The 19377-nt window shown below is 43.9% G+C and overlaps 1 protein-coding gene across 2 annotated transcripts in view; it reads right to left on the reverse strand.

Moving 5' to 3' along the window:
* Positions 1 to 19377, reverse strand: part of GLB1L3 (galactosidase beta 1 like 3) — a 38940-nt gene that overhangs the window by 12082 nt on the left and 7481 nt on the right. For both annotated transcript variants that reach the window (XM_037029053.1, XM_037029054.1), the window contains exons 6-12: positions 18533 to 18641; positions 15231 to 15323; positions 13246 to 13327; positions 12240 to 12304; positions 2680 to 2764; positions 769 to 906; positions 91 to 171 (exon numbers count right to left, since the gene is read on the reverse strand). In XM_037029053.1, coding sequence (XP_036884948.1) covers positions 91 to 171; positions 769 to 906; positions 2680 to 2764; positions 12240 to 12304; positions 13246 to 13327; positions 15231 to 15323; positions 18533 to 18641 — 653 coding nt within the window. The remainder of the gene's footprint in view (positions 1 to 90; positions 172 to 768; positions 907 to 2679; positions 2765 to 12239; positions 12305 to 13245; positions 13328 to 15230; positions 15324 to 18532; positions 18642 to 19377) is intronic.

The following is a 19377-nucleotide window of genomic DNA, read 5'->3' on the forward strand; positions in this document are numbered from 1 at the left end:
GCTTATGCCCATAGAAAAAATCCTTCCCTTTCCCTACCCTTCCAGTTCCTGAGGAGGGCCAGTGCTCAAGTTAGAATGGTTGCAGAGTACCTAAAACAGATCCCAAGAGTTTTCGAAGCTTGAAATATTTTTCTGTGTAATCCCCAGCCTCTGTCAGCACAGCATCATAGTCTGCAAGACATCAGGACACTGTCACTGGCCAGTCGATCCCACCCACAAGACCATGCTCCCACCCTTCTGGCATGGGACAGGCCGGGGCCACCAGCAGGAGACACAAAACCCATCTTTTCTGCTCTTGGTCTGGTGCACCAGCTCAGGCGAGGCTGCGGAGCACTACTACCAACCTAGGAACACTCCCCACAGCCCTTCCTGGGACCCAAGGGCTGCCATGACACTGAGCCCACCCTCTGTTTCACTTTCTAATAGACATGCTCTTCTTCACACAGGCTGGATCACCCAGCTGTGTCCATCGATGGCCTTCCAGCAATCACCATTTGTAATCTGTTACTTGGAAGGGTCAAGTCAACAGGTCAGCATACATGATGATGGAAGCTGAACTTTCAGTCATGGGCAGCTCCATCTACTACAATGATAGCCTGATGGGGCTTTTATGAACAGCACAGAAGAAAAATAGAATGAAAAATCCTCTATGCTCAGCAGATATTATAGGTCAAGGACCCAGTGATGCCAGACTATGTTTTCGGAGCCTCCTCTGTTGTGGTCCCACAACACCTACTCTGGCAGGTGGCCAAATCAGTGAGCACTTGCCGTAGCTGGTGACCACACCCCTGTGTGTGTCAAAATGTGTGGCCCCATTCATGAAGCCAAAGTTGGTTCCACCATGGAACATGTATACATTGAAGGAGATCTCAAATTTAATAAATTCAGACACAGTTTTTTCAACATCTGTAGAGGAGAAAGACAAGAGAGTAGAGAAAATTAAAAAGCACTAATTTGATAAGACATATGCTCTCCCATGTTCACTGCAGCATTATTTACCATAGCCAAGATCTGAAAGCAGCCCAAGTGCCCACCAATGCACCACTGAACAGAGAACATGTAGTACAATGGAATATGACTCAGCCATTAAGAAGGACAAAACCTCACCGTTTACAACACCGTGAATGGACATATAGGGTCTTGTGGTAAGTGAAATAAGTCAGACAGAGAGAGACAAATACCATCTAATTTCACTTATACATGGAAGCTAAAGAATAAAATAAATGAACAAAACAGAAACAAACTCATAGATACAGAGAACAGATTGACGGTCGCCAGAGAGGAGGGGTATTGGAGGACTGGGTGAAAAAGGCGAAGGGACTAAAAAGCATAAATTGGTACTTACAAAACAGTCATGGGGATGTAAAGTACAGCATAGAAAATACAGTCAATGATATTGCAATGATATTGTAATAACTATGTGTGGTGCCAGACGGGTACTAGACATAGCAGGGGACCACTTTGCAAACTATATAAATGTCTAACCACTATGCTGTACACCTGAAACTAATATAAAAGAGTATTACATGTTAAAATAAATATTCAATATTATTAATAAAAATTTAAGAGAAAACAGAAGTTGCTAGTGTAATCTTATCATTCTAAGCCCCACCCCCACAATCAACTTAATTATTTTGTCCTTCAACCTGCAGTAAGACTGTAACCAGGCAATAGGTGGGGTTGGCCAGGACTGCTGGCAGCAACCACATCTTGTTTCCTAGAACCTTTTCTAGAAATAATTTTCCTGAGCGTATGGACATAATTGGGCCCCTAGTTATAGCCTAAGAACCCTCGTGTCACTTAAATATCTAGTGATCATTGTATTTTTTAAATTGTACAAATAATTAGTAAACTCGCATTACTACCTTCCAGGGCACTGCCTCTAGGGACACTGGTTTGGAAGGTCTGCGATAGTGCACAAGTGGCCGTTCTCCATTTTTCAGGAAGAAATTCTGGTTTTTGTCACCATCATTTAACAGGTGTGCTCATCTCTCCACCGTTTGTAAATAAGGGAGTGCGGGTGGTTAAAGATGGCTGTGGGAGCCAGTCCTGGCTGTGCTCCTCACTGTCTGCGTGATCTTGGATGGCCTGCTTTCCTGTCTCAGAGCCTCTTCTTCTTTTGTTACCAGCATGTCCCAATGCCTACTATCTCAGTCACAGGACTGATGAGACAGTTAACTGATGCGAGAGTATGGGTAAAAAACATGGCATGGTCCCTGACATGTAAGTCATCGAAAAAATGTTGCTTGGTGGGGTGGGCGGGGGAGTTCTATCTTCAGGCCAAAGCAGACTTTTCTCAGTCAGTTGGCACTTTCCAATGGTCCTCTTTCTTCAAGTACAAGTGAGCTTGTTTTCATAATAGCAATAGCAAAATATTTTTAGTAGCAAAATTCTTTCATTAACATCTGCCAGGCACTGATCTGAGTGGGTTCCATGGGTTGCCATATTTAACCTGCACAACAACCCTATGAGGTAAATTACATAATGATTCCCATTTTTGGATGAGGACACTGAACCTGAGAAGGGGTCAGCAGTCAGTACGGCTGATCAGGGATGGAAACCCTGACCTCTGACTCCAGAATCTACTCAAGGATGAGCAGAGTAGCCAGCAGAGAAGTGTATGAAGGACCCACAGCCCAGGGCCATGTCTGCTTGGTTGAAGCACTGAGAAACACTTACTGTTTGCATTTTTAACCATGTGTTCACCTCCCCATGTGTCGAACCAGCCGACCCAGTATTCCATAATCATAATGGGTTTATTTCTCTAGAAACAAACCAAACAAAATACTCACAATATGAAAAAAAATCAGAAAAACTGAATACAACAGACGAAAGTTTAGGAACTTGTGCTTTTCACTTTTTTCCAAGTCACCCCAGCTCCCACTCACCCACTGCCCCTTGGTTTCTCCTCCTCCTGCCCATTCATGATTGCCAGTCCCCTTCCCACTTGAAGCGCCTGCCTGCCCCAGCCAGAGAGTATCACCTGTAATCCAGCCTTGTCACAGGGGAAGTTGGTATGGAAAGAATTAGTTTTGGATACATGAAGACATGACTTCAATTCCTCATGGAGAAACTGGTGCTCAAAGGTTACACTGATGGTAAGTTCAGAAACACAGCTCAAGTCCCGGTCTGAGCCAAACTGGCAGCCACTACAGTACATTGCCTACTAATAATACCATTAGGTGTGAGCCAGAGTAGCAGAGTAGGTGTATGTTCCACTCACTTCCTCCCTGGACCACATCAAAATTCCAACTAAATTATGGAACAATCAGCTTGGATCACCATCTGAAGACTAGTTGAATAGAAGTCTGATAGCTAAGGATATACAGAGGAAGACATGTGGAGACTGGTAGGAGGGGCAGAGATGAAAGAAGGGCAGACCCCACATTCACACATGGCACCTGAGAATCAACAGAAACGTCTCAGCTGCAAAGGTCCCCCTGACGAGCAAGGGGTCTCAGCCCCACACTGAGCCTGGAGCACCAGAGCTGGGAAGATGAGCCTATATAACATCTGGCTCTGGAAATCAGCAGGGACTCTGTCTGTCCAGGTGAGAGGGAGTCTGCTGGGACCCCAGGTGCTCTCTCAGAAGACCAGCACACAGAACCCCATTCACGGGTACTCTCCCTGAGCTTCAACAGAGGGACATCAGCTCAAAAAGAACCTGGTCATAAAGGGAGAGACTGAGTTGTGTGACTTTTGGGAGAGGCTGGAGGGACAGCTGCCAATGTCCCAGTGCTGAATCCCCCTCCCACACCTCCCACACATACCACTTTTCCTGAATCAAGCCCTCCCCTCCCTATGGCATCAGCCTAGTGAGATGCACTACTCCCACCCTGCTGAGCCTCTGGGGCCCTGCGCTGATGAGCTCCCATAGGGCCATGGGATCTGCTGGCACCAGCCAGCCTGGGCCTGCATCTCAGTCTTCCTTGAAAAACTGTGGAATTCTGGGCAAGGTCAGAAGGTGCCGGAGACACAGGGGGAGAGAGTGAGTTGTGTGGCTTTAGGAAAAGGGTTGTTTTCCTGGCATGTCTGAACACTGTCACCATCCCTAAGCTGGGCCCACCCTCACCCCACAGCATTAGCCTGGGAATATACACAGGGACCACCCGGCCACTTCCGGAGGCCGCACCCTACCAGGCTAACACAAGGCTGTACAATCAGCTGCTAGTGGCCCGCCTGGGCCTGCATTGCAGTCCTTCTTAAAAACTCTCAAGGAATTCCGGGCAAGCTCGGGATTGCCAAACACACACAAGCAGAGGCTGAGTTCTGCAGTTTGGGGATGAGGATGTCTTCCCATGTACCTGACAGGTGCCACAGTTCCTGTACAGAGCCTTCCTTCCAGGTGGCCACATCTTAATCTCTTTTAGCCTGATGACTCTCTAAGACCCCTCTGCAAAGTCCATAGGCCCTAGGCATAAGATGGCCAGCCTTGATGAACCCTAAGACTCTTGCTAAGTAGCCTCAGGCCCAGCATTGGTGCCATTTGAATCTGTACTAACCTGGTGAAGACCACTTACCCCTACCTGGTAACTCATTAGGAAATCACCTGAGGCTTTTACAGTGAGTGAGCCTAGCAGGCTACTGGCAGGTGGCAATAAGTCTTGGGATACCTTGAGCCTTTTGCTGACCTTCCCTGGGTCTGATATCAGTGGCAGATGAACTAGGTATGTTGCTCTGCCCATTTAGATGTGCCCAGGCCCAGCACAGGCAGCTATGAGCCATGGGTCTCTTTGTAGCTCCAAACAGAAAGCCCAGGGCTGGTCACAGGCAACATCTGACATTGACCTGCAGCAGAGTCCTTCCTAAGAAGCCTCAGGACCAACACACCTGCTGGCTCTCTTCAGAGCACGAGCCAGTGCATCCCACTCTCCCAGTAAATAGGAGACCTTGGCAGGAGCCAGACCCAGCAGGGATAAATCTTACTTTCTGAGGTCAGTCCCCATACAACAGCTCACACACTGTGGTCAGGGTCTAGCCTCACAGTCAACCAGCCTGAGGGTCAACGCCACCAACAGATGGGCCCCCAGCAATCAAGGCCCAGTGGTGTAACCCACAAAAGAGACACTCCTGAAATGCCCAGATTAAGAATTCCAGGAGGCTGCACCACTCAGCCCCACAGGCCACCCCACCAACACTGGATGACACAGCAGGTCTACCCAATACATAGAAACAAACACAGAGAGGCAGCCAAAATAGGGAGGAAAAGGTACTCTAAATAAAAAAATAGATGAAATCTCTAGAAAAAGAACTACATGCAATGGAGGCAAGCAATCTACCAGATACAGACTTCAAAATAATGGTTTTAAGAATGCTCAAAACACTTAGGGGAAGAATGGAAGAACTCAGAGAAAATGTCAACAAAGAGATAGTTAAAAAAGACAGAAATAAAAAGGAACCAGTCAGAAGTGAAAAACACAATACCCAAAATGAAGCACACACCAAAAGGAATCAACAACAGATTAGACAGATCAGAGGGCCCTGGCTGGCTTAGCTCAGTGGCTTGAGCACAGGCTCAAAGGGCTGCCAGTTCAACTCCCCATCAGGGCACATGCCTGGGTTGCAGGCCAGGTCCCCAGTGGGGGGGTGTGAGAGGCAACCACACATTGGTGTTTCTCTCCCTCTTTTTCTCCCTCCCTTCCTCTCTCTCTAAAAAAAAAAAAATAATAAAATAACTCTAAAAAAGTATATTAGAGGACCAAATCAGTGATTTAGAAGACAAGGTGTCAAAATAACACATAATCAAAGCAGTGAAAAAAGAAAAATTAGGATGGTTTAAGGAGCCTCTGGGACAACACTAAGCATAACAAAATCCGCAATATATGCGTACCAGCAAGTGGAGAGAGAGAGGGATTGAGAAACTCTTTGAAGAAATAATGACCCAAAACTTCCCTAACCTAGTGAAGGAGAAAACACACCAACAAGATAAACCAAGAGGCCCACATCAATGCACATCATGATTAAAATGACAAAAGCTAAAGACAAAGAGAATTTTAAAAGCAGCAAGATAAAGACAGTTAACTAAAAGGGAGCTTCCATAAGACTGTTAGCTGATTTCTCAACAAAGATTTCTCAGGCCAGAGAAGTTGACACAAAATATTCAAAGTGATGAGAAGCAAAGACCTACAGCCAAGATTACTCTACCCAGTAAGGATACCATTTAAAATTGAAGGAGAAATAAAGAGCTTCTCAAGTAAGAAAAAAAAATGAAAAGAGTTCAGCACCACCAAACCTGTAGTATAAGAAAGGGCAAAGGAACTTCTTTAAAAATATAAAGGAAAAAAAGGAACATACATATGTATGATAAAATGGCAAAATACTTATCAATAATCGCTTTAAATGTAAATGGATTAAATACTCCAATCAAAAGACAAGCAAAATGGATAAGAAAACAAGACCCATATATATGCTGTCTACAAGTGACCCAACCTCGGATCAAAAGAAACACACAAACTGAAAGTAAAATGATGGGAAAAGATATTCCATGCAAATAAAAATAAAATAAAAACTGGAGTAGCAATACTTACATCACATAATATAGACTTGATTGACTGATTTCAGAGAGAGAGGGGAAGAGAGAGAGAGAGAAGCATTTATTTATTTTTTCACCTATTTATGCATTCATTGGTTGCTTCTTGTATTGCCCTGACCAGGAATTGTACCCATAACTTTGGTGTATTAGGATGATGCCGTAACCAACTGAACTGGGCCAGACAATGTAGACTTTAATATGAAAGCTATAATAAAAGACAAAGAAGGATGTTACATAACAATAAAGGGATCAATCCAACAAAAGGATGCAACCCTTGTAAACATTTATGTACCCAATATAGAAGCACCTAAATATATAAAGCAAGTCTTGATGGACATAAAGGGAGAGAGATCAACAGTAATACAGTCATAGTAGGAGACTTTAACACCCCATTGACACCAATGGACAGATCTTCCAGACAGAAAACCAACAAGGAAACAGCAGCCTTAAATGACACAGCAAACCAAATGAATTTAGTTGGCATTTCAGAGCATTTCACCCAAATCAGCAGAATACACATTCTTTTCAATGTACATGGAACACTTTTCAGGACAGACCACACGTTAGGCTACAAAACAAGTCTCAATAAATTGAAGAAGACTGAAATCATCACAGGCATCTTCTCTGACCAGAATAATTTGAAAGTAAAAATTAATTACTGGAAACATACTAGAAAACACACAAACACCTCAAACTAAATAATATGTTATTATACAATGAATGGATTAACAAGACATCAAGGAAGAAATCAAAAGACACAAATGAAAATGAAAATACAACAACCAAAATTTGATGGAACACAGCAAAGTAGTCCTAACAGGGAAATTCATAGCAATACAGGTCTACCTCAAGAAACTAGAAATATTTCGAATTAACAATCTAAGCTTACATCTAACCAAACTAGAAAAGCAACAAACAAGGCCCAAAGGGAACAGAAGGAAGAAAATAATAAAGATCAGAGCAGGGCTGGTTCTTTGAAAAATAAACAACATAAAAAAGATAAAACAAGAATGATAAACCTTGATCTAGGCTCAACAAAAATATGAGGAATAACCCAAATACATAAAATCAGAAATGAAAGAGAAGTAACGGTGGACAAAACACAGATTAAAAGTACAATAAGAATATGCTACAAATAATTATATGCCAATAAATTGAACAATCTGAAAGACATAATTTCTTTTTTTTTAAGATTTTATTTATTTATCTTTAGAGAGGAAAGGAAGGAGAGAAGGAGAGAAATCTCAATGTATGGTTGCCTCTTGTGAGTCCCCTGCTGGCAACTGGCCTGCAACCCAGGCATGTGCCCTGACTGGGAATCGAACCTTGATCATGTGGTTCCCAGGCCCATGCTCAATCCACTGAGCTACACCATCCAGGGCTCAAAGACATAGTTTCTTGAAAACACACAGTCTTCCAAAATGAAAACAAGAAGAAATAGAAAATATGAAAATACCAATTATAAACAAAATCAAACAGTAATTAAAAGAACCCAACAAACGGAAGTCCAGGGCTGGATGGAATCACAGTGGGATTTCATCAAATATTCAAAGGAGAACTCATACCTGTTTTTCTCAAACTATTCTGAAAAATTCAAGAACAGGGAAGATTCCCAAGCCCATTTTATAAGGCCCCAGTATAATTGTTATTATACTGGGGGCCTTGTAAATACTAAGTAATACTAATTAATACTAAGTAATTATACTTAGGGCCTTATAAATACTTATAATACTAAGTGATTATATGTATTACCCTGATTCTAAAATCAGATAAAGATATAATAAAGAAAAAATATTATAGGCCAATATCTCTCATGAACATAGATGCAAAAATTCTCAACAAAATATTAGCAAACTGGATTCAGTAATACATTTAAAAGATTATACACCATGATCAAGTGGGATTTATTCCTGGAATGCAAGGTTGGTACAATGTATGCAAATCAATTAATGTGACTACTACATAGACAAAATGAAGGATAAAAACCATGGGATCATATCAATAAATGCAAAAAAAAGCATTTGACAAGATCCAGCACCAATTTATGAGAAAAACTCTCAACAAAGTGGGAACAGAGGGACCACACCTAAACATAATGAAGGCTTTGTATGACGAACCCACAGCTAACATCATGCTCAACTTGGAAGAACTAAAAGCATTTACCTTAAGATCTGGAACAACTCAGGGATGTGCACTTTCACCTCTCTTATTCAATATAGTACTGGAAGTCCTAGCCACATCAATCAGACAAGAAGGAGAAATAAGGCACCCAAATTGAAAGGGAAGATGTAAAACTGTCATCATTTGCCAATGAAATGATGCTGTATATAGAAAACCCTGAAGACTCCACCAAAAACTACTAGAATTGATAAATTCAGTAAAGAAGCTGAATACAAAATTCAGCTTCTAAATTGTTGCATTTTTATACACCAATAAAGAGCTTTCAGAACAAAACCCTAAGAAAATAATCCCATTTACAATTGCATCAAAAGAAACAAAATACCGAGGAATAAATTTAACCAAGAAGGTAAAAGATATGTACTCAGAAAACTGTAAGACCTTGAAGAAGATACTAATAAATAGAAGCATATGCCATGCCCATGGATAAGAAAGAATTAATATCATTAAGGTGATAGTAATGATCCATACTACCCAAAAAAATCAATAGATTTGACACAATCTCTATAAAAATACTAACCTTATTTTTTCATAGAACTAGAATAAATAATCCAGAAATTTGTATAGAACCACAAAAAAACCTGGAATACAAGAGCAATCTTGGGGAAAAAAAGAACAAAGTAGGAATATCTCACTACTTGATAACAATCTATACTCTATGGCCATAGTAATCAAAACAGCATGGTAATGGCATAAAAATACACACATAGATTAATGGAACAGAATAGAAAGCTCAGTGATAAATTGGCACTAATATGGTCAATCTTTGACAAAGAAAGCAAGGACATACAATAGTGTAAGGTCAGTCTATTTAATAATTGGTGCTGTGAAAAGTTGATAGATACATGCAAAAAATGAAATTAGACAACCTTCTTATACCACATACAAGAATAAATGCAAAATGAAAAGACTTAAATGTCAGACTTGAAAACATGAAACTTCTAGGAGAAAACATAGGCAGTAAAACCTCTGACATTTCTCTTAGCAACATTTTTCTGACACATCTCCTGGGGCAAGGGAAACACAACAAAAAATAAGTAAATGGGACTATTTCAAATGAAAAAGTTTTTGCACAACAAAGGAAATCATCAACAAAATGAAAAGACAGCTGACTGAGTGGGAAACGATACTCAGCAATGATACATCCAATAAGGTGTTAATATCCAAAATTTATAAAGTACTCAGATAGCTCAACACCAACAAAACAGTACTCAATTAAAAAGTGGGCAGAGGCCTGGAACAGACACCTCTCTAAAGTGCACGAATGACTGATAAACATATGAAAAGATGCTCAATGTCATTAATTATCAGAGAAATTCAAATTAAAACTACAGTGAGATACCATCTCACACCTGTCCGGAAAGCGGTCATCAATAAATCAACAAACAACAAGTGCTGGCGAGGACATGGAGAAGGGGGAGCCCTAGTGCACTGTTGGTGGGAGTGCAGACTGGTGCAGCCACCATGGAAAACAGTGTGGAGGCTCCTCAAAAATTTAAAAATGCCTTATGAACGAGTGATTCCACTTCTGAGTATACAAGCACATATGCAATGGAATGTTACTAAGCCCTAAAAAAAGAATGCAATCTCACCATTTGTGACAGCATGCATGGACCTAGAGAGTATTATGTTAAGGAAATAAATCAGTCACAGAAAGACAAATACTATATGATTTCACTTATACGTGGAATCTAAAGAACAAAATAAACAAACAAAATAGAAACAGACTCACAGATACAGAAAACAGACTGATGAGGGGGTTGGGGGAAAAGGTGGAGGATAGAGAAGTACAAATTGGCAGTTACAAAATAGTCACAGGAATGTAAAGTACATCACGAGGAATACAGCTGTAATATTGTAATAAGTATGTATGGGGCCAGATGGTACTAGAGTTCTAATGGGATCACTTTATAAATTATATAAATGCCTAACCACCATGCTGTACACTTAAACTAATTTAAAATGATGTTGAATGTCAACTGCAATTAAAAAAAACATTTTAGGAAAGAAAACTAAAGGTCAGTATTCCTCATGAACATGGAAGCAAATATTCTCAACAAAGTATTAACCAAGTGCATCCAGCACTGCACAAAATGAAAATACATCACAATCAAGTGGGATTCATTCTAGGATTGCAAGACTGGGTCAGCACTTGAAAGCACCATTAAGGATCTTAGCACAGCAAAGGAGAAGGACCATGAGAAAGGCATCATGGCCCTTGGGTTTGGCTCTAATTTTAGATGGATGACAACAAGGGCAAGAGGCACCCACTCTCGGGAGGACTAAAGTGCTCATTTGTGCTGTGTAGAAGTGAACTTCAAAGCCACCGGGCTGCATGAAGGAAGACAGACAGGCACGAAAGACTAGCTGGTGTACTACTCAGTCTGTATGAAACACCCAGAAAGGCCAGCTGTAGAGAGAGGAAGCAGATCAGGGGTCGTGTAGGGCTGGGGCTGGGAGGGGTATTCACTGCTGATGAGCACAGGAAACTTTGCAGATGGTGGTGGTGATCCTAAAACTCTGCGCATTGAATTATATGCTCACAGTGGGTGAGTTTAATGGTGTATAAATTGTGTTTCAATGAAGCTGTTTTAAAAAGTGACAGGAAAAAAGAAAGAACAAAAGAGACTTATTCAAGGCATTAAAAGTACAGAGAACTATGGATCCACCCCTAGCTGAGTCCTTTCTTTCTACAAGGTCAGAAACTCTAGAAATCAGTGACACAAAAAAAATACGATGAATTGGCTCTTTAATTAAAACTGGTAAAGGGGGAGCACTGTGGGAGGCTCTGGCTGAGTGAAAGAACCATGCTTCAAGGTTCTAGGCTCGCGGAGGGCCTCCCTGTGTGGGGAGAGGAGCAGCACTGGCTGAAGCTGAATGAAGACTGCGTAGGGCACATAGGCCATGGCACAGGCTTGGGATATCATCCTAGCCACCAAGGAAACCCAGGAGCGTGTGCTGAGCAGAAGACGCGATAGGCACATTTGGTCTGTCAGAGCCCAATCCAGCTGCTCTGTGGAGAGGATGTAAGCCCTGAAGGCCTGGGCAGTCCACCTTTGTAACTATCTCAGGGGCACAGGTTGGGAGGAAACTGGGACATTAGTCAATCCATGTGCGTTAAATGAATACATGTGCCAGACAGTTGTTCATTCCCATAGTTTGCACAGCCTGGCTAAAAAAGCCTGACCCCCAAAGCTGGGTGTGAGTCCTGTGTCAGCAACACATGTGGTCCATGTCTGAGTTCAGTCCTCAGAGAAGAACGAGCATGCCACCTCCCTGTGTCCCCCTCGAGTGAGCCCTCTCCCTTCCTCTGGTCATCTCCATTGGGTGCTCCACTAAGAGGTGACAGAAGTGGAGTTTTGTCCCTATTCCCCATGACAAAAGACAAAGACTCCCAAACTGCTCTGGCACACAGCTGAGGCCCCAAGAGGAGAGCCATGGTCTTGTGGCGAACCCCAGCTGCGCAGGCTGAGGAGGTAGTCATGGCAGGCACGGGGGTTAAGACTCTTCACCTCTCGGATGTCCTTACCTGCACATTAGAGAGGCTCTCAAAAACATCCTTCCTGAATGAGTTTATATTGATGGTGGCCAGCACTGTAGAAAGAAGGGAGAAATGCTGAAGGAGGCCCTGTGACAAGCCCTACCAGGGGCAGGATAGCGGCCCACCCCTTGCCCACAAAAGGAACTTGCATTCAGTAGTAAAGATACCACTTACTGCAACACACACAGGGCTGTCATGTATGTCTTCACATGACATGGACATTTGCAAGGACAACATTAGGGGAAAAGGGCAGCTAAAACTAACCATATTTTGTGCTAAGAAATGGAACAGGCCAAGGTCACACAACTTGATTAAACGTAGGAATTGAATGCAGGTTTCCTGATCCCAGGTCTCATGCATCTTCCACTGTATCATGACGGTGTGCAGACAAGCCACCGAAAAGGAGGAGAGAAGCAGCCAGTCTGGAGTGAAGGCCTGCCTAGAACATGTGTCCCTGGAACCAGCTGGCAGTGCCCACCTGGTTCATTTCCCTCACTATCATCATTTTGCAGTTTTGTTCTGAATGGTTCCATCACTAGGTTTTCAAGTACCTACTGAGTCCACTGTGCACCTCGGGCAGCAGGACCCCAGGACTGCACTATGTGGAGCCTGGCTCCCGGACACTACACCCATCTTCTGCTTCTCCATGGGATGCTGGATGCTGAGAAGATGGCTTTCACTTCGAGCCAGGCTCAGCACCAACACAGATTTTCAGCCATAGAAAATTTGTGGAAGATGGAAAGGCAGACCAGGGACAGAGGAGCTCCCTTACAGCTCCGCCATTGAAGGACAACAGGAACAAGGAAAAGTGATGGGGTCACCAAGTGAACTCGTCACTTTAACCTTGAGTTTCCATAGTGACATCAACTCTCCAGGACCCATTACATGGGAAAGAGGCAGCGGAGATGGTCTTGGTTCTCTTGATGCTTGTTCAAGACTCAAACTGGTGGGTTAAGAGCCCCAGTTCTCCCAAAAAATAATTCTAAATTTGTACCTCCTTCTACGCGACCTTTCAGCACTTCTTTCTCACCATCTGAGGTCAAGAGCATCTCCACTATCCCTCTTTTCAGCAGGGCCTGTTGAGAAAACTGGATAAAATGAATCCACTTTTCTTTCTCCTTTGGGAAGAAAGAAATTAGGAAATAAACACAACTGGGCTGAGGCAGCATGCAAACTAGAGAAAAAGGTTTAAATGGAGAGGCTGACCATTTGCAGCTCTGTCTCTGCCAGGTATTTCTCCCAATGACAACCTAATGACCACAGAAGCAGCTGAATAGGCCAACACCTCATGGTCACATCCCCCAGGGGGAAAGCATGTAGCTGATTTTAGGAGGAAACACCCTGAGGGAGGGTCTGAATCCCAGAGGAAAATAGAAGACTCAGGAGAAACTCCCAGTGCTTGAAGGGGAGGGGCTGAGGTTACAGGGCTCTGAGGAACATCAGAGAGAGAGACTAAACTTGGGTCCCACCTACACACTCACAGGCAGCAGGAAGCCTGCCATGGCTTTGGGGAAGAGGAGGATCTAATTAAAAAATTAGGTTTACTAAGAGTGTAAGAAGCAGACTGATGACCAGAGGGCAAGAGGACCCTCTCTGTGTGTCTTATATGTCCATTGAGCCATATATGGGACTGAGAGTGGATTTGAATGGCAAATTTTAAAAATCAAGGAAAACTAAGACTAGCTGAATGAGACTGACGTGAGGTGGTGTGATGCCCCTGAGAAACGTCAGGGAGGGCAGTTTCTCACTGACCTTGTCTAGCTTCAGAAGCCACCAGGGGAGTGCCTCTTCCCTCTCGGTCACCTGATCTCTTCCCTGCCCAGCTGGCCACTCCCCTCCATGGCTTTCCAGGCCATCCCACCCAGAGGGATGTGGACAAGGCTAACATGAGACCCTGCTTCCTGCTTAGCATCCTGAGGAGGGATCCAGTTTAGACTAGAAATCCTCAGCCTCCAGAATGTGGGAAGTCACAGACAAGGAGGAGGCTGACCCACTAACAAGGACATCCAGCAGGACTACAGCTACTCCCTGGCCTGAGACATTCCCCCCATGAAGGAGCAGGGGCAACAGAATATTAGTATTGGGTTGGTCAAAAAGTATGTATGGTTTTGTCCGTAAGATCCTAGACACATTTTTCACTTTCACCAATAACTGAATTGACTTGAATATTTTGAGTATGTCATCTATCTCCCACATAGTATAAGGTTGATTATTCTCAATTAATGTCTCAATTTGATTGCTATCAACTTCAATTGGTCTACCCAACTATCGAGCATCATCCAGCGAGAAATTTTCTGCATGAAACTCACAAACCATTTTTGACACATTCAATCAGTCACAGCACCTTCTCCATACACTGCACAAATCTTTTTTTTTGCATTTCAGCTGCATTTTTACCTTTCTCAAAACAATAAAGCATAATATGCCAAATATGCTGTGTATTTTCTTCCACCTTCAATATTAAAATGGATACACAGAATTTTCCAATTTTGATAATTTTTAAATGCATGCTGATATGACAGCTGTCATACAATCTAAGAAAATTGTTTTGAATGAAGTCAAAGACAGCTAAGTGCTTACTAGAGCCACCGTATGGGAAAAACCAAAAGATGTTTTTGGCCAACCTGATACTACAGGTCAGAGAGCTGCCAGGTGATAGCTGTCATCATTGAGTTCACGAACATTATTTCCTATTCACCAACTCCCAAATTTTGAGAGCACTGTGGGTCATAGAGAAAGCATCAGGCAGGAATAATCTTTTAACATCATATTTTACCTTAGAATAAAGTTACTCAGTGCATCATAACCACTCTGACCATATTGTACATTCAGAGAATTTGAACTTGATCTCATATATTGGCATAACGCACAGAACCTAACAGAGTCCGTGGTTGCTGCAGCCATGGACTCAGATGCTGCAAGAGAAGCAGGTCGAGGAAGAAAGCATGTAAACATGGAGACAGACCAAGTGTTTCTCACCTTTTGAAGGTAAGGCATGTACTGTTTATCCTCATTAAATGAACCATACTCGTTCTCCACCTGCACTGCAATGATGGGGCCTCCCTGGCGGTACTGAGACAAGCAGAGAAAGGGCAAGAGTGAGGCTGCAGGTGGGAAAACCTGGGGACTTTGGGTCTGCTGCTAAAGACAGCACACCTGGAGTGGACACTTCACTCCAAGCTATTTCCTTACCTGAAAGCTCTCACTCCTCCCCCTGGTGCTGTAGTCAGAGTCCCCTCCAGGCTCAGCACCTGCTTCTAGGAGTTCTGTGCTCCCTAGTCTTTGTAATGATGTCCACAGTTCCTCCTCTACTTCTCATACTAACTAGCTACTTGAAAGAGAGTTCATACCTACAAACTCACCTGCTTCCACACCCACCTTATCTACTTTCCCACCCAGCAAAAAAATGGGCTTGCCTCCTCCTTTCTCCTGTCATAGGGCAATGCCACCCACCACCCAAGCGGGGAGGCCCCAGCCTCCCACTGCCAGCTCAGCAGCTAGTTCTCTGCACCACTTCCTCTCCCTTCTGTGCCATCCATCTTTCTTCCCAAACTGCCCTTCTTCTGCCTCCTGGAAACTTGCAGAAGAGAGTGCACTCCAGATCCTTCTCTCTGCCTTTCTCTTGCTCTCTCCCACCCCTCCCCACTTTTTAAAAGTCTTTATGGCTAATTTATTTTTATGTTTTCTTCTCCACTTAGTTGACATTCAATACATTACTTTCAGGTGTGCTTCCTTCTCTTCGGAGTTCTGCTGCTTGAATGGGGCCCCCACTGGCCATACTTCCTCACTGTATCCTGCTCCTCCAACCCCTGTGGTAGGTACAGCTTCCACCCCTCACGCAACCTCAGCCACCAACACTGACCCCGTCATGCTGAAATTACTACCCCTTTGACTCTACACAGTCAAGTCAACTCTCTGCTTCTGGGGCCTCTCCACACTGATAGCAGAGTGAGCTCTGTGTGGTGGGCGGCTGATCACCCCACTCCCCACGTGGCTCCTACTGCTCCCAGTGAGGGGCTCCCTATGGGACAGCCAGCAAGCGCGAGCTCCTAGGCTGCAACAGGGAGAAGGAGCATGTTTGGCCCCCTGACAGCCTCACTCTTTGCCTCTTTCCCACCTCTCTATGTTCTACACCAGCTGGACTTTTTTTAGTTCTTTATTTTTTAATATTTATGTATTTATTTATTTTCAAAGAGAGAGTAAGGGAGGGAGAAAGAGAGGGAGAGAAATATCAATGCAAGAGAGAAATATTAATTGGTTGCCTCCTGCATGCGTCCTGACCAGGAACCAAACCCACAACCCAGGCATATGCCCTGACTGGGAGTTATTGAACCAGTGACTTGTTGGTTCACGGGCCGATGCTCAACCAACTGAGCCACACCAGACAGAGCAATTCTTGTAGTTCTTCAAACTTCATGTTCCAACTCTGGTCATTGGATCTTCACCCACGTTGGAGACTCCTGACCACCCCCTTGGCCTGGCTAATGTCTGCTCACCCTTCTGGTCACTGTTGAGTTTTTGAAGCACCTGATCCAAGCCTCCCTTCTCCTACATTTCCTCCACTGTAGCAGTTACCACTCACATCGCAAGGGCTCCTTCATTTCTCACATGGGGTAGCAGCCCGGTGGGGCAAGACCATGTCTGTGCTTCTCATGCCTAACTAATAGCTATTAGTCTACTACCTAGTAATCCTGGTTTTTATCCCGTCTCCAGCTATATCAAGAGGTGGTCTTAATATAACATTTATTTTTAAATAATAACCATGTGCCTCCTATTGTGTGAACAAGAGTTTTATGTTTAAAACCAAGCATAATGGTCAAACAATTGCTGCCTTGCAGACTATAGGGCATAACACTGTTTGGTCTTTTCTGTCACAGACTGGTCTATGAGCTCCAGGTGGACACTGTGAAAATAAAGGCATTTCCTATCAAGTACACAATGGCTGGGCACTCCATGGAGGAAGGAGAATGCATGGTACCTGGGCTCTTTGCATTTATGAAACTCAAATGAATCAGAGTGCAAGTCATAACCCAGGTACTCACCCAGGTACAGAAATGATGCACATGAACCAAGTTATTCATTATAACAAAAACTTGTAAAATTAGATGCCCATGACAAGGGCATTAGTTAAATGAATTTTGATATATTTGTATCATGAAATATTTTGCAGTCATTAAAAAGAACAGCAGGTTTAGTCCTGGCCAGTATGGCTCAGTTGGTTGAAGCATCATCCCATAAGTCGAAAGGTCACGGATTCAGTTTCCAGTCAGGGCACATGTAAGAGGCAACTGATTGATGTTTCTCCCTCTCCTCCTCTCCCCCTCCCTCTCCCCCTCCCCCTCCCTCTCTCCCTCCCTCTCCCTCTCCCCTTCCCTATCCCTTCCTCTCTAAAATCAATAAGAAAGTCCTCTGGTGAGGATTTAAAAAATAAAGAATTGGCTGTGGCTGGAGTGGCTCAGTGGATTGAGTGCTGGCCTATGAACCAAAGGGTTGCAGGTTTGATTCCCAGTCAGGGCACATGCCAGGGTTGTTGGCCAGATCCCCAGTAGAGGGTACATCAGAGGCAATCACACACTGATGTTTCTCTCCCTTGCTTTCTCTCCTTCCCTTCTCCTCTCTAAAAAAATAAATGAAATCTTTTAAAAAAGAAACCTTAGAAAAAAGGAATTGCAGATTTCAAAACTATATTTTCAAGTGACAAAAGAAAAATTTCCAGTAAGAATTATAAATTTTTGAATAAAAAAAGTACACATACATGCATGCACATGTATGACTGTGTGTATAAATAACTTGCTTCCATGTATGTAGAAAATCTCTGGAAAGACACACAAAAGTTTGGTGAAGTTGGTTGACTCCTGAAATGAGAGCTGAAAGTTTGGGGATAGGGTCGAAGGGGAGACAGGTATTTACCATAAACTCCTTTGTACATTTTCAAGCTTTCTCACCAAGTGTGAGTATTAATTGTTCAAAACAGCAAAGACCATTTAAGAGTAGAAATAAGTAGAATAAAGATCAGTGAATCCAGTGAACGCCAAGTACATTGGAAACAATGGCAACCACACGCCCTTGCTTTCTGTCAGTCCAGTCTGCTGTGGTGTGTGTCTTTCCAGACCCTGGGGCAACAGCTGAACTTGGGCTAAGGGCCTAGAGCTCGAAATGGCAAGAGTGTCAGCTTCAATGCTCACAGAGGCTGGGCCTAGCCTCTTCTGTTTGAACAAGTCAGAACGAGTGATTTTCCTAAAGTAAACACAAGAAAGAAGGGACAGATACTTGGGCTTTACCTGCAGAGGAACCACTCTGGCAATCAGATGATCAAAATATTTATCGACTGCTTCCACAAAGCCACGGTGGGTTGTTCTCAGTCTCAGCTCAGGGTCCTGCAGTAGCCAGCTGGGGCGAGAGGAGAGGAGGCCAGCATTGGAGGTGGGGAGATGGGAAGACGGGAGGCAAGCTGAATCAGGGCCAGGCATGCAGGACAGCTCGCTGCTTGTCAGCTCCCTGTAGTGCAGCCTTGCCCCTTTGGACCCAGTGCCCACAGTCGGGCAGACTCCCGGGTCCTGAAAGAATGCTCTTTGGAGCCTCTTACAGTGTTGTTGGAGGTACAAGTGTCTAGTGACACTACAGCTTAGGAGGTGCTCGTGACTCCACCGTGGCTCATACACCCACATCTTCACAAGATGCTAGGAATCCTTTCACTGACTACGCGCCTCTCTCTTTGTCCATTCATTACTGGCCTTTTTCCTGAGCACCATGTACGTCTGTTAGGGCACAGGGCTACACCACTTCTAATACATGACTCCAGCACAGGTATTAGCCAGCATAGCCAGTGTGCACAACCCCAGGGCACCTGTGGCAGGGCTGGGCCTCCGCTGAACCTCGGGGGAATCACTGCTCTGCTAGGATATCCACTTCCTTCAAGGTCAGGCTTTTCCCACTGCTGAGCTGGGATGGGAGCACAGGCCCTTCCTGGAGAAAGCAACCCTCTTCCCTGAGCAAGGAGGGCAAGATGCTCACCTCAGGCAAAGCCATGGACTAAGCAGAGAGCCCCGTCGGCCTGCGGAGTCAGCAGGGGAGCATTCTGTGACTCTCACCCTGAATCTCAGTTGTCTGGGCTAAAGGCCAGAGT

Source organism: Sturnira hondurensis, unplaced genomic scaffold, assembly GCF_014824575.4.
Source record: "Sturnira hondurensis isolate 20B ecotype Veracruz unplaced genomic scaffold, ASM1482457v3 Scaffold0020184, whole genome shotgun sequence".
Classification (NCBI taxonomy): Eukaryota; Metazoa; Chordata; class Mammalia; order Chiroptera; family Phyllostomidae; genus Sturnira; species Sturnira hondurensis.